The sequence below is a fragment of the Trichoplusia ni genome, chromosome 2 (genome assembly GCF_003590095.1).
Source record: "Trichoplusia ni isolate ovarian cell line Hi5 chromosome 2, tn1, whole genome shotgun sequence".
Classification (NCBI taxonomy): domain Eukaryota; kingdom Metazoa; phylum Arthropoda; class Insecta; order Lepidoptera; family Noctuidae; genus Trichoplusia; species Trichoplusia ni.
Genome location: NC_039479.1, coordinates 6,983,716 through 6,998,894, shown reverse-complemented (window position 1 = coordinate 6,998,894; position 15,179 = coordinate 6,983,716). Strand labels below are relative to the sequence as shown.

Below are 15,179 nucleotides of genomic sequence, written 5' to 3'. Positions count from 1 at the left end.
TGAAATGTGTAGTGATATTTTTAAACCTACGTAGTATGTATATTAAACCTAAGTAGTTAGTATGTAATCTTATTCAGGAAAAACAAAGTCTGTCTCAAATCCTAGGTTAGATTCAGCAATGTCCTAGATATTTTGTTTTTTTTTTCTTTCTTGGAAGTTGCAATTGTCTAATGTTAGTTCGCTCATGTTTTACGTATTGGTAGCTACTTTCTTTAAAACGTTGTTTTTTTCTGTTTACAAAAGTTAAACTTATAAATAAATGTCTGTATTGGAAAACAATTCATCAGTAATTATGAGTATTTACAAAAACTTACTCACCAAAACAATGATAGATTTTCGATGACTTACCACGCTATCTCATTTAAGAGCATAATAAAATTATTGACATTAATATTCAGCTGTTTATATTACCGTAATATTTTTTAATATTGAAACAATAATATAAGAACTGTTTCCTTATCCTCGCGCTGGTCGGCCTTCATCTCCGTGACCTTCCAATACCGTCATTTGGCATTTGGACGACCTTGCTGAGTTGTCAGCTTTTTGTGATTACCATACCATCATATGTAACGCCGGTCAAAAGTATTAGAGGGGACGAAAATGATTGATCGTACACACAAACTTACTATACGATGCTGGGTGGCCTAGGTAATGAGTTACAAAACCCTGACTGATTCATTGATTGGCAGTTGTTCCATGTAATGCAAAGTATTCAGTTATGTTCTGTAATACTAAAACGACCCCAGTATGATTCAGAAAAAGCTGAGTTGATATTTGTAATTCATTCTGTGGTAGATGCATAAAGGTGCAATTACACACACATACACATTTTGTTATCTCGTTGCTTGTTCATACCTTCTAGCTTTATTGAGTTCTCTCTTCATCTTGACTTACAGAGTAATAAATAATTTAGCAAATTTTAATGGTCGTCAAAATTATTGACATAATTTTAAAATGTTGTTTCTAAATTGGTTGATGTAGTATCGCTTTAAAATGATTATCAAAACACTTTGTTTGAATAAGTTGCATCTTGTTACTATATGGGTTGTACACAGATGCAATGCAACATTATCATACAAATAATATATAATTTATAGTACGGCGAACTTACTTTTAGATATCAACCATTTAACAAACTGTGCAGAAAGTCGACAATCCACTGAGTGTTTATAGTAATATCTTTATTCACTTCCGTAACCGGAATCTTGTTCACAACTTTGTAATATTATGAAACACTCTGGGATCCTGTCCTGCCTCTTAAAATAAGACAATTGCAGTTAAAGAGAGACGGCATAATATACGCCGTAGAGAACCATCTCTCTTTTACAATTGCAACAGTTTTTTTTAACGAATTTTGGTAGCCGTGAGACCAGTATCGATGCAGACATCACATGATTAATATTTATGAAGATTTTACCAAATCAGTACAACAGGTTTGTTTTTTATTTGAATCAGTAAAATTTGGTCTGCAGTTGCATTTTATAAGGGAATTTGTTTAAAAATACTTAGCCATAGTAGTTATAAGATCTGGGGATACACCATACAGTGTAAGTCGTGGATTAAAATACTTGGTTCTACAAACGAAAATTAGTATTATTAATTCATCTTGCAAGATTGGATTGCAGACCGACAGATTGACTGAGAAAGGTGAAACATAATTAAAGTTTCATTAAATGAAGCAACGGTTTACACACGCATATTATTATTTATTGGGATTGCTCCACTAGTTTTGGACCCAACCAGCCGCACAGCTCATGATTTAGGACTGGCAATGACAAAAGCTTGTAAAAGTATGACTATATTTTGATTTTAACTTTTTTTAAACTCTAGTATCTCTGCTTTATGTTTCTAAACTTAGCTACTTTGACATGATTGTTTGTCTCATTGGTAATGCTAACTGCAGTTATTACAACACATGGCCCTTAAAAGCTTTGATATTGCGATGACACTTAACATTAAACATATCCTATAATATTAATACGTAAGCTTACTTCACTTCACTTAAGTAATATTCAAAGTTGAGTCACTGAAGAGTTCTTTAGCATTATTATAATAAAGTAAATGGATACATTAAACGGGATATGAGATACCTACTCAAACTCAGAAAACATAGCATTAAACAAAAAACAGTGTGTGTTTGTTAACGCCCAAACGGCTGAACTGAATTCGATAAAATGTGGTATTCTGACATGTTGTTGTATCCATGAAACAAACGCTTGTTTTTAATAATTTAAGGGTTGAAACTAGCACAAAAACCTACCGCAATAAACAAATGATTCGTCTCTCCCTTTGTAAAGCGATTCTACCAATTATACGTTACTACATAAAACAAAGTTGGACATTTAACTTTCTAACAGTGCCCACAAGTTGGCCACAACAGTGATGTGTTAACGATAATTAACAGTTATGCGTATTCTGTTGTGGGAAATGCACATGACACGTGCTTTTACAATTAATGTGCTTCTGACCTGGTTTTGTGCATATATTATGATCGCATGTGTTAAAGGTTGGTTACACCTGTACTTACATGGTACTATATGTGTCGGTTTTAGGCTTAGAGAAGACAAAAAGCGTCACTTACATGAGAATGGAAAATAGTCAAATAAACATTTTTAAGGTTACCGATACAAAAACAGTTTACGAGTAGAATACAATTTATAAAGTGTAATGTGTTAAGGACCTTATCAACTGGAGTCGTCGTCAAATTCTTAAAAATGTTTATACTGATTGAGATATTACCGGTACATTTCCCAACTGGTATGTGTAAATTTAATTAAATATCATAATTTTAGGACTATCCTGGCTTGAAGGAAATGATACTGACCGTTTGCGTCCGAGTTCGGGTTACTGAGCGTTTATTCAATTTCCTTCAATCTAGTCGTCCATTGAAAGAGGACCACAATATTTGTCTTATATTTATAGAAACAACTCTTTTGCTTTCTGTTCTCTTCTCTTTAATTAAGATAGTTGTATTATTTCCTTACATTCACTTCTTCCTTTTTCTATACCGTCTTTATTAGCAGGTATATCCATCCTAAAACAAAGTTTCATATAATTGATACAATGTGTGTGTTTTATATGTTAAAAACTAGTTTGAGACAAAAGAAGAAACTTAATTACGTAATTAATTAACAGACACGTATCGTCTGACCTCAATGACTTAATTAAAGGAGCATCCTAAATAACAGACCAAAAAATACACACTGCGCTAGTTTTTGTGTTATTATTGTACGTCTGCCAAATTGCTGGCATTCGAAAATCTAAATTTGAATCCAGATATTTTAATTGAATAGAGCCTTTTTGGTATAGTATGGTTAAACAAAGTTCGATCTCATTTTAAAAACCTCTTTGGATACCATTTTTTTCTGCATGTATTTACAATGCTGTACTGTACAATATATTATAATTTCAAATGATTTTTGTTTATCCTTTTGACAAAGATGTTTTGAAAAAATAATTTCACGAAAAAAAAATCCACCAATTTTCTACTGAAAAATCTCTAAACTCGCTACTTATCCACTTACATTATAACACAGCAACAAAATACTGGAAAATATAATAATAGACACAAAACATGATGTCCATACAATGCGTAATTCAATAAAAACACTCACTTTGTCACAAATTAACTGGCCATATCGCTTTGACTATAAAACCCTTTCATCTAAATCCATTACAACTTGAACCGCCATTTTTGCCTTTTCACAAAAGCTTGAAGACCATTTTAAATTGGTAAAATCCTATTGTGTTAGCTATAATTTGTATAAAATGAATCAGCTGTACCGATGGAACCGTATAATTTAAATTTAAAATTTTCATTGAGTTCTTTTTGACTTTCTTCATTCAGCATGTCTGTAGACCAAGAAAATAACTATATGCTTGGAACTGTAGTATGGAATCCTGTTGCAGTTATTCAGTTAATATTTTTTTCTATAAATATACATACATATTTATTTATGCTATTTTCATATAAACTCCAAGACGCCAGGAATGATTACGCATTATAGAGTTACTGAGAAAAGACGACTTCTACTTACTTTGCTTAGCTCAGCATTTGTTTCATAGTAAGAAAAAATTCTCGCCTATCAAAGTCAAACCACATTCATGTACGACTTTCCTTAGAACATTATATTCACGATGGCTTTAACTCCAGAGATCTTCTGATCAGTCTAGGTTAAAAGGATGAACAGAGCTCGTAATAGTAATTCCGTCGTTAGATAATTTACTAATTTTCTTTTTCTTCTTCCCCAGACATACTACAACAACCAGCACTGGACGGAAGACAAAGAGGTGTACTGCTCGAGCCACGTGCCTAAGATCGGTCCGGGCCACCTGGACAACTCGTCCGTGGGCATCCGCAGCGCTCTCAACGTTCCCCGGAGCAACAACTACGTCAACGAACAGATCCGGGGCCTAGCCAGGAACAGCCACGATAATGAATGTAAGTGTCGTCAGTGTTTTTATTATGGGCCTATCAATGTCCCACTGTAAAGCCTGCTCGTGCCCTCTTTCTATTTTTCCATGGCTAACGTTGGTTAATTCTGCAAGTCCCCAAATCCTGCTACGCAACCAAAAAGCTACAGGAAAATACTTGAAATGACACAAACAACGATAAAACGTTGAAACATTTAAACAAATCATTTAAGCCACATAAAAATACGAATAAATTAACACTTCCAAGAAACACCTGTCTAATTAAGGATAAATAACATAAGAATATTTCTGAGCAATCCAAAAATAACTCCCGCCATAAAGCGCAGAGCTATGGCAGTGGTCAAATGAGGACAATGCCGATGCGCAAGGGCAGCCATTGTTTCACATCAAATCGGCATCGTAACGAATCACCCGACGCATTCAATCAATCACTCGATCGTTTGTATTACGTATTCGAAGCGAACACAATAAACAAGCGATTAGTGTCCCAAAGGCCCCCTTTTTAAGGCAATTGCTTAAGTTCACTCGTTTGACATAATTACCATGTGAATGGTAAGCTATGTTGGTCATTAGTACAATGGGGTTTTTACTATTTGATTCATATATGATAGGTCGATGACCGCGTGTCGCTTGGTTATGACAATAAAGGGTGTCGAGTAACTCTGATGAAGTATGTCATTTAATTAATTTGTTCTTGTAAATATGCTAAAAAGAAATCAATAGTTTCCTTGTGCTATATCAAATGGCTAATGTATGAAATACTTTCCTTTTCAAAACACGACAGGCACTGTGTGAAAACTAGAAAAAAACAACAATTTTTTAAATAAAGGTAAACTTTGAATCAATTTGAATGATATGTCATTCAAATTGATTCAAAGTTTACCTTCATAAACAAGTCATTATGTTAAACCACCTTTTTCCATATAAATGAAACTGCTGATGTACACGAGAAGTTGCTACCAAAGTTAATTAAAGTCACGTGCAACTTTTTACCCATGCATAATTTTATACACCTTTTTGTATCTCAAATGAATTACGACGGTACAAAAAGAGGTAGTGGCTGGCTCCTAGCCGCCTCGAATCTTCACTCACCTGTCACTAAATTCGTCAAACCCGCTCGATCCGCTGCGCGTGCGCCTCTGACGTCACCCGCGCGAAATATCACGTTACTCTAGTCTCCGGTCATATAACTTTAATGTAGCGTTATTTGTGTCAAGCCTTTATGGCCGTAACCTTTTTACACCTCAATCGATTGTTTACGGTAAAGTTGTGGGTTTTAAACGATGACTTTTGTTAAGAGTCAAAGATTCACTGCTTTTATGGACTTCTTGACGGATAATTATTTAAATATATTTTGTTATATGCGCATTATGAAGTTTCATTTGACATGCGTTTTACATATATTTGCATAAAAAAATATGAATACGTATAAGTATATTTTATGCCGATGCGTGTAAGATAAAGAAATGGTCTGTCACCATCAGATAACTGCCGAACTGTTATTTAACCTGCGCAGTCGTAAATGGCAGTAGAATTTTACGAGGAATGTGCTAAAGCCGTTTGTACAAGAGTCCGTTATTTACCAACTTAAATGTCTATCACAAATCCGCATCAAGGAGGCATAAATAACAAACATAACTTGCAAGAATCCAGTCTCACTTCCGAAGAAGGCCCGAAGTTACGCGAAAGCTCTTGAACTTCGGCACACTTCGGCATACTTCGGCTAACTTCGGGCGGTCGAGCGAGAATTCGGTGTGTGGGGGAAAGGGAAGGGAGAACTTGTTGCAAAACAACCGGCCACATTCCGTCGGCGGCAGCCCAGTGACCTAAAGCTCAGGTACACTTTGGACCTACGTTAAGTACGGACTTACGTTATAAGTAATTTACTTGAAACTAAGGAGGCAAAACTTTAACGGTTATGTCTAGCAGCCCAATAAGACTTCTACAGTTATTATTAATACGAAAATTGTCAATGTCAGAGAATTTACACATTCCAAAATTCTTCAAACAATAACCTGCCAAAACTGGAGACAAGAATCTAGCACAGCTTGATCATCATGTTGAAATTACGAATTATGAATGTGATAATTAATAGTTACATAAAAATATCACATAGATGTGTCAAAAATGTCCCAAACCTAAACCAAACGTTCATGGCGTCTACCGTCACTCTTCAAGTAAGGTATTGTAAAAAAGAGATGACGATTTAGAACGTGTATAGCACCATCTCACTTCCGCAGAGACACAGAATTAGTTAAATTTCTTAACAAATCTGTATGTCTATGTGTTGGTATAGTCCGATCTGGCAACTGACCCCTCTCACGATCAGAACACAAATGCATACAATTGTTCATTGTTTCCTAATGTTGGCAACATTTATAGTTATCAGCATATTGTATCCTCGTGTGTTGGTCATAAATCAGCGACTGACACAACTACTTCGTTAGCAATGTTAGATATTCGGTCACTTACTAGGCTATACGTTTATTAAATCCGTCGTGGGCGATGCAGGAATTCCATAACTGCGACAGTTTGAACATTTTCCGCTTCGATTAGAAATGGGTACGGTATATACAACCTCGTTTTTAACGTTCACTCAGAATTCGTTTCGGATATTTCAAAATTGATTAAGTAAATAAGTTTTTGTGCGGGTTATTATTTTAATTTAGGGGGTAAAAGTAAATACAAATTCGCAATGGTTAGATAATACTATAACTTTCATTGAAGTATAGTTTAAGTCAATCGACAAAAATAAAACTTTAATATCAATTTTCAACTAGGTTTATTTTTATTGTTTAAATAATACTAGTTCTGGAAGTCCATATATCAGCTGATCAAAGCTCTATTGTCTAACTACGAAATATTTGACAGAAGATTAGCAAAATTTTGTGTTGATCAGCGTCCGAGAAACCGGCTGTCAGTCTCGAGAGTCTCTCATAATAATGAAAACAATTAGTGCATAAATACTGAGCTGGCTTATTATTACGTAATAACTAGGCTACAACTGGAAAGACTGGTCTAGAATTCTAGATCCAACTTGTTGAATTAACACTCGGTAATTTAATAAGCGTTATCTTGTTAATTACGTTAAGCTACAAACAAACATGTTTGGTATAAATAATATTCTTACGCTTAGAAAAAGGTCTTGTAAGATAATAATATAAATAAAATAAAATAGGAAACAATGTTTTGCTACTGATTTTTTTTCCAGAGCTTACAATTTGGGATTGTGCAATTAAGAAGACTTGAGAATGTAAAAAAATAAATTGTATTTATTTTCGTTAAAAATACAAAGTTGAATGTGTGAATTTTTTTATGTTAATGAATTTTAAAATAAATAAATTAAAGTTAAAACACATGAAATCTTGATACAGTATAGTTGTTTATTTATATACAAGTTCAGCATGTATTGTTTTCAGTATGAACCTTATTGATGCTATATCTAAAGGATTAAGTTAATGTGACGGGTTATGACTTCCCGATCCTTCATAATAAACTACACATTTTTGCATCGAATGTTAGTACCTACTCCGTGTTTCAAAATTTCCCAGACTCTTGTTCTTGTTTAAACAAAGTGTCTGTAATACCTAAACATTTATATTTCTTGTCAAAAATTCTTCTGTCGTACGTCTCACGGTTTTTACCAGCCGTCATATCCTAAAAGGAAACATTACGCTTGGTTATATTCTCGTCATCTGTGACGAAAACGTCAGCTTGGTCAACATCCGCACAGTATTCAAAGGATTGCATTTGTACTGTTTCTAATTTAAGGGGCGATTTCACTGTGTAGACAAGTTTTTTGGAACCAAGTTTTGATGATCTAGTTTAGATTTAAAAAGCAAAAATTTGGTCATTTTATTTCCAATTAGAGCTAATGCGGCATGAAGTGGAAGGTGCGTTTTTCGAGTGAAAGCCTTATCGAGCCTTTGCGGCTGACTGAGATAATTATTCATTAATATCTCATTCATTTGAAGTAGTCCTGAATTGATTTATGCGTCTAATTCAATCAGCATGAATGCATTGCCTTAGAGTGTATGGTAAACAGCCTTTTGCCTTCTGGCTGGCTCTTTTACCACACATATCTGTGCATAAAGCTCAGGTAAACTAGAACCGAGATTACTACAACTGATCTCATTCATACACAACCGTGAAACCTGCCCTAAATATTCTAAGTAAACGACATTTAGAAGGTCGGTGACGTAATAAAGCGACAGTTTCTCAACGCAGGTACCCTGTGTACGCGCACGCAATGCTCACAACTAGGTAAATTGATAAGGACATGAATATGTATTGGCATTTTTCTTTGCGATTACTCAATTACGGAGCTTTTGTTTCGTATTACTTTATTGATTTCAAGAATGTTGTATTGTGTTAATAAGGAATTTGTACTGACACCTAGTTATATGTTATTTATTTTAATTTTGTTTGACATTAAATCTTGTGTAGAAATCGGCTTCCCTTACAATAAGTGAGATTAAAACCTCATGTGCGACATCAATAAATTCTTGTCTAATTTCATGAGGCTAAGGAGTATCACTTTAAAAAAATATTAACGATACTTTAACAATGACTTATTGAGAACACAAATATCTCTGCGATACTTACATAGCTAGTTACCCAACAGCTCAACGAGTAAGCCTAAAAACATCGTTCATGTCACCATTAATCTTGCCTTAGCTCTTAAACCTCACAACCATATTAGTTAAGCCAACAAACAACCATATTTAGGGATAAACGACATTAAATCGAGTCTGTGTTGCGCCATCCATTGCACGGCTCCGAGCTATGTGTAACATTCTGCATAACGCAATCCCTCTGCGAAAGGCGATGAATACTGAATGTGGTTATTCCGTGGATTTATATTATAAAGAGAAATGCTGGTTGCTAGGTATAGATATGGAGCATGCAGATCCTAGTCTTTTTCCAACTTTGTAGGGGTCGGATTCCAATCTAGGTTCTGACTACCCGTAACGACTGTAAAAGATGTAAACCCACAATTTAACGTGCCTTCCGGAGCACAAAGGCACTTGTTATGATAAAGATGGTCATCCATCCGAGCACCGACCGTACCAAGCGTAGCTTATCCTGTGATTGGTCAACGTGTGCGGTTATAGTTTAGCCGCGAGTTCCTCAATATGGCTCTATAATTTTCACACTTATAAAAATCCCTCTTTGCATTGTTTTCGAGACATAAGCTTTTAGATATCTCAATTTATTTTCTGTGTCGCATTTACTTGAACATTAATGACGAAACCAGCTTTCTTATATGAACTCTTACTTAAAGTGAAATAACTTAAAGTAACACCTACGTACAAATGGCAGCTCATAATATTATTTATAGTTAATGTCAGTAACATTTCGTCCAGACGTTTACCGAATGAATTTGTTATGCTTGTCAATAACTAGCAAAACAATCTATTTACTTTCATTTGTTTGAATAAGTACAGACAGCGTTTAGCTGGGTAGCTTTACTGCTAGAAACCTGGGTTGTTTCTTAGAATAGATCTATTTATTCAAAAATATAATTACTTCAGAATCATTCGCTTCAAAAGGTTTTGAATGATATTTTTCAGAACTAAATAAAATCGTTATTGTATGAGAACATCATAATATATTTCATTGTTAGATGTTTTTCTGGTTCAATTATGTAAATTTTGTAATACTTATTCCAATAGTGTTAATAAAAAATGGTTTTGCCATATCAATGTAGTAAATTATGACAGTATATTAATAATCCATTTACAATAATAAAAGATTGCGCGGATGCAAAATATATAAATGATTAATCTTACTTAAAATTTAATAATAACGATAATAATTAAAATAAAATAAAATAAATATGACATATGTACGGTCAATAACAGAGGTCAGCTACCACAGAAAGATTTTCTGTTCACATTTAAATCTAATATGTTACTCAGTGATTTTATGTATCAGAATAGACTTGACATCTTTCTCTTCATCATCTTCCTCACCCACCTTTTACACTGCATACTCAAAATTATGGGGTTTTTTAAGGCTTAGTAGCCCGATTTGATTCGTCTACTTTCAATTTTTAATATCTTTTAGAGGCAGATTTGCCCGAGGCAAATTGAACAGAAAAAAATATATAAAATTTTGTAATGCACTATTCGCCCGAATTAAAATAAATAAAGCTAAATTCGGGCGAATCGAATACTGACCCAATTTAAAATGGCACAAGCGCTCCAAGAACTAAAAATCCTACATACCAGAGAAAAATACTGTCGTTTTATAAATCAGATTCTGTTAACGACATCTGTTTCTGATTGTACAGTTCGGGAAACATGTGTTTCTAGTTGTAAAAAGTATAAATTACCTACTTTTTATTCGTACCGTTTTGACTAACTTATGTAGGCACCAAATAGTGTGTAACTTATGGAGTAAGCGGGGTCATTGACACCATTCCAACGTCTTTAATGACTTCATTTGTAATTCAACTTTATTGACCAGGTATAAGGTTGATTTTGCCTTGTATTGTACGTTGTTATGTAATGGATTTCGATGTAAATATAATACATAAAATATTTAAACTCCTTGCGGTTAAATTTAGTTTAGAAAATTCGCATTTTAAATGTAGAAGCTGTTTTATTATGTTAATTTTTACTGTTGAGTTTTTACTGAGCTAATCGTTAATTATTTTTAATCTATTTATAGAAATAACTCAGTAAAACATTATTGTTATCTATGATTCTTTCAATATCTGTTTTTGTTTATGAATCGGACTTAAACTTAAATATTCTCGGTATTTTTCTTATGCACAAGGTACGTAGGTTTATTAACGTAGTATTAGATTGAATGTTTCTTTTCGAATTTCGCATTAAATTAACATCTTGCTGATTTGATTTAAAGTGAAGTCAATATATAAACCTTTAAGAAGGTTTTCAAAACGGGCAGAGTTTTCTAGGCCTCTGGATTATCACACATCTCGTAAAAGCAAAGCAGAATAAAAATGTTGACAATCATGGGTTAAAATCATAATATACCTATACGAATATTTCCATAATTTTTATGCAATGAAAGTATAATTTCACTGTTAATGGATATCGCTATGCCTTTAACACAAACCTACGTAAAGCAGCATCTTAAAATACTACGACGTTATCATATCATAAATTACTTATATCAATTGCATAAGGATAGACTTCTATAAACGTTTCATTTTATAAATATTTTATTCAACAGCCACCAAGCCTTGTATGATGGTTTGTTCCATGAATGACATTAGCAAACCAGGGCCCCGATTCTGCTATTTACAATGGCCGATGAATGAATGGAAATTGGCTTAAAACGACCTTTTTTGTATTTTTTCCTACAAGATAATTGGAAATTCAGTACGGGACGGCAAGACACTCAAGGTCAATACAATGAATTTCCAATTATTATGTTGGAAAAATTGCCATTCATTCAGCGATGAATAAATGGCAATTGGATTAAATTCACACTATTCGTCTTATTCTAAGCACTCTTCCAACACGATAATCGGAAATTCAGTACGGCATGGAACACACACTGTCAATACAATGAATTTCCAATTATTATGTTTGAAAAATGCTTAAGAGAATATTAATAGTTTTAAACATAATCCAATGTCCATTAATACATCGGCCATTGTAAATAGCAGAATCGGGGCCCAGCTATAAAACCTTTGTAGAGTCGGCAAACATAACAGCCTAACATTTAAACAGTTTGAATGCAACACGCATACTCCTACAGCAGTTATTTAAGTATATGTTTATTATAAATATTAAAACGCGGAGTATTCACTTCTCGTCATGAATACCTGATCTCTAGCCTACCTTGAATATAATATGCTAATTATTTGTAATTAATATTGAGTGAACAACTGTACCTACCCTGTACCATGATATCGTTAGATGATCTGTTGTCGCTGTGAAAGCGAGAAGTTGCTCTATGTTGTGGATAGCCGCGTCTCTCTTACACGATGTATTAGGTATTACTTTAAGGTATCATAGTAAAAGAACTGTACCTGCAATTACCTCGCTTATCTCTTATGTAATGCTTTTAATAATCAATGGAGCTTAAGATTATACTTATTGATATTTTGTAGTAGCATTCGTTTGGTACTAAGGTATCCGCATTTTATAAGTCTTGTGATTTTTACTTCTGTGTTTCAATAACATTTACTATTTGTAATGCGTTAGTGTCTTCTGGATTTTCTCTACCTAGGGAATGTAGAGGGTTCCTAAGGAGCTTTTTTACCGGATAAAACCTCCGTAGCACTTTTCCTAAGCCAATTTACTGCCGATTACCAATACTAAATAACAGGTACAAGATTCTTTAACTTTGAAAGCCCAAACCATTTGACAGGTGTATAGTTGTACAGTTAAATCCGATAGCTTGTTACATAGAACAGATAAGTAAAAGGAAGTGCCGCTATACTGTCATAGTAGGTACTGGAAGCAGTGGTGCAGTGCTACCATACCTATACGCGGTCTGATTATCCTGGCTCAGTGTGTTCAATGGAAAACATGAAATATTAAAAATGAGCAAAGATGACAACAAAAATAATAAAGATTTACATTGTAGGTACATGTAAAAATATCTTATTCAAATCAATGAATGTAATTTTGGCGAGACTGGTTCCTGATCGGACCCTGACTATGATTGAATGTCAAAGTGATATCAAATTGCCCGACAGCAATGTCATTTTCATTCCTTTAAAATTTTCCTTTTTATTATGTTCCTCTGTATTTTCCCGGATTTGCGCCAACGCGACGCGCCGTTAGTACTGCGATAGTCCACTTCCCCCAACTCGTGTCTTCTATGTTTGAATCGGATAGTTTGTAACATTAACACATTATCGGTTGTATGGAGAATCCAGTTAATGTAACAGCGGCCCCCGCTTCGATACACTCGGCCGGCTGTGCGTACGATCGCTAATCACTCGTTTATTACAATCTCCGTTAGTGTGGACTTTCTTAACAATTACTGGACGATCTAATTATATGTTTACAGCCTTCTAAATACTACTCTTAATGTAATTTATATGTGTAAACTGTTCCGTTATCGACTGACATACATCACTGTAATATGAGAACAGATTTTTCTATAGTTATGTTACTTTGAAGTGGAAGAATGTTGTATTATACCCAGAGTCAGTGTCTTTTCTAAATTCTGTTCTTAGCATCATTTGCAACATAAAGCTTTAACGTTTTACAAAAAGAAAGCTAGGGTCAGAAAAAGACTGTAGCTATTAAATATTTATATCGTCGGGGATAGTGCAAATCTGCGATTATACCAAACGTAAAGTCCGTCCGTCTGCATCTAGTTTCAATAACTTAAATATATCAACAACTTAATTCGCCGGTGAAAGAAAAAAATTGCTACATTTATCAGATACGCGGAATTATCCAATGCCAGTAACGCCAATCAATTCGCTCTATCGCAAACCATATCAGTAAAGAAGCTCTATTACTGAAAACGAGGACTCAATATTCATTCACTTGTTTTTTCACGCTATTTCCAAGTTTCGTTACTACAATATACTCTTGATTAACCATTTATTTTATTCCCCAGTCCTGTCAGCGGTATCACCGACCCGCACGACGAACGGCAGCGCGCACGCGTCGCCCGCGCGGGAGCTGTCGCGTGACACGCCCGACTACCAGTACGGGCGGTTCGACGCGAGCGCACTCCACATAGCGCATGCGCTCAAACAAACAGAACTGCAGAAGGCATACCACAGGCCGAGGGAGAAGCCTATTGACTGCTATCTGGTGAGTTTAGATGAATAAGTTTATTATAACGCCAACTTATAGAACGTTTCAAGTTCATCGGTTACCGAAGTGGCATGTAGTCTTTGTCTAGTCAAATTTAGGGAAAACTAGACATACAAAAATGTCTTTCAGCTGGGTATCATTCTAACATGCGGTTGTCAGACCTTTACTACGTAGGTCACCCGAGACCGATTACAAATAAACGATCTATCGCTTAGCATTAATGTGAAAATTCATGTCACTAGTTAACAGCTTGATTGCCAAAGAGGATGTCATTCCCATATTCGAATTATTTTATTCTGGACTACGAATGCTACTAATAGGTTGTATCATTACAGAATAGCGTGTATCATTTTATACTCGCATCTCGCATGTCTTGATCAGACGTGTTGAACGAAAAATTCGATGAATAAATAATCATAAGCTATGTACCTACCGATAAAATACCATCGGAACACCGCAAAAACTTGCCAATGACACTTAACATTATCTTAAGAACATTATTACCTAAATTCCTCAATTAACCTATGTACTACCCGCATGAAATGTCAAATCTCGACCTTAGAAGCTGCGTCATGATACACAAGGTCAGAACAACCGTTACCGTTCAAGTACTGCTGTACCGGTTGTGTATGTTAATGTGATGAATGGGCATTTATATGACTCTCAGTTAATACCGACAATTAAGATATGGAGATGAATATCTGGTATTGATTTGTAATTAGTACAACAGTGTGTATAGTATTAATGCTATTGAAAATGTATTTGTATGGAAATGTCATTGGAATATAATAAAAATGATAAATATTATATCTATTACATAAGGCAGTATGCAATAGTTCTGCACCTCCTTTGGATTCTTCATGTCCTTTCTTCATACCCATCTCGCACATCACATTTTAGATTAAAGTACTCAACAAGGCACCTGTATGTGGACCTTTGGTGATTTATTTCTTTGAAGTTATCCTGCGAATCGAAAGAAATGTG

General features: G+C 34.5%; 1 protein-coding gene across 4 annotated transcripts in view; it reads left to right on the top strand.

The window, feature by feature from the left end:
• The window catches only part of LOC113505572 (hillarin), a 59,846-nt gene that overhangs the window by 10,892 nt on the left and 33,775 nt on the right, over positions 1-15,179 (top strand). For all 4 annotated transcript variants that reach the window (XM_026888361.1, XM_026888376.1, XM_026888368.1 and 1 more), the window contains exons 3-4: positions 4,252-4,441; positions 13,993-14,192. In XM_026888361.1, coding sequence (XP_026744162.1) covers positions 4,252-4,441; positions 13,993-14,192 — 390 coding nt within the window. The remainder of the gene's footprint in view (positions 1-4,251; positions 4,442-13,992; positions 14,193-15,179) is intronic.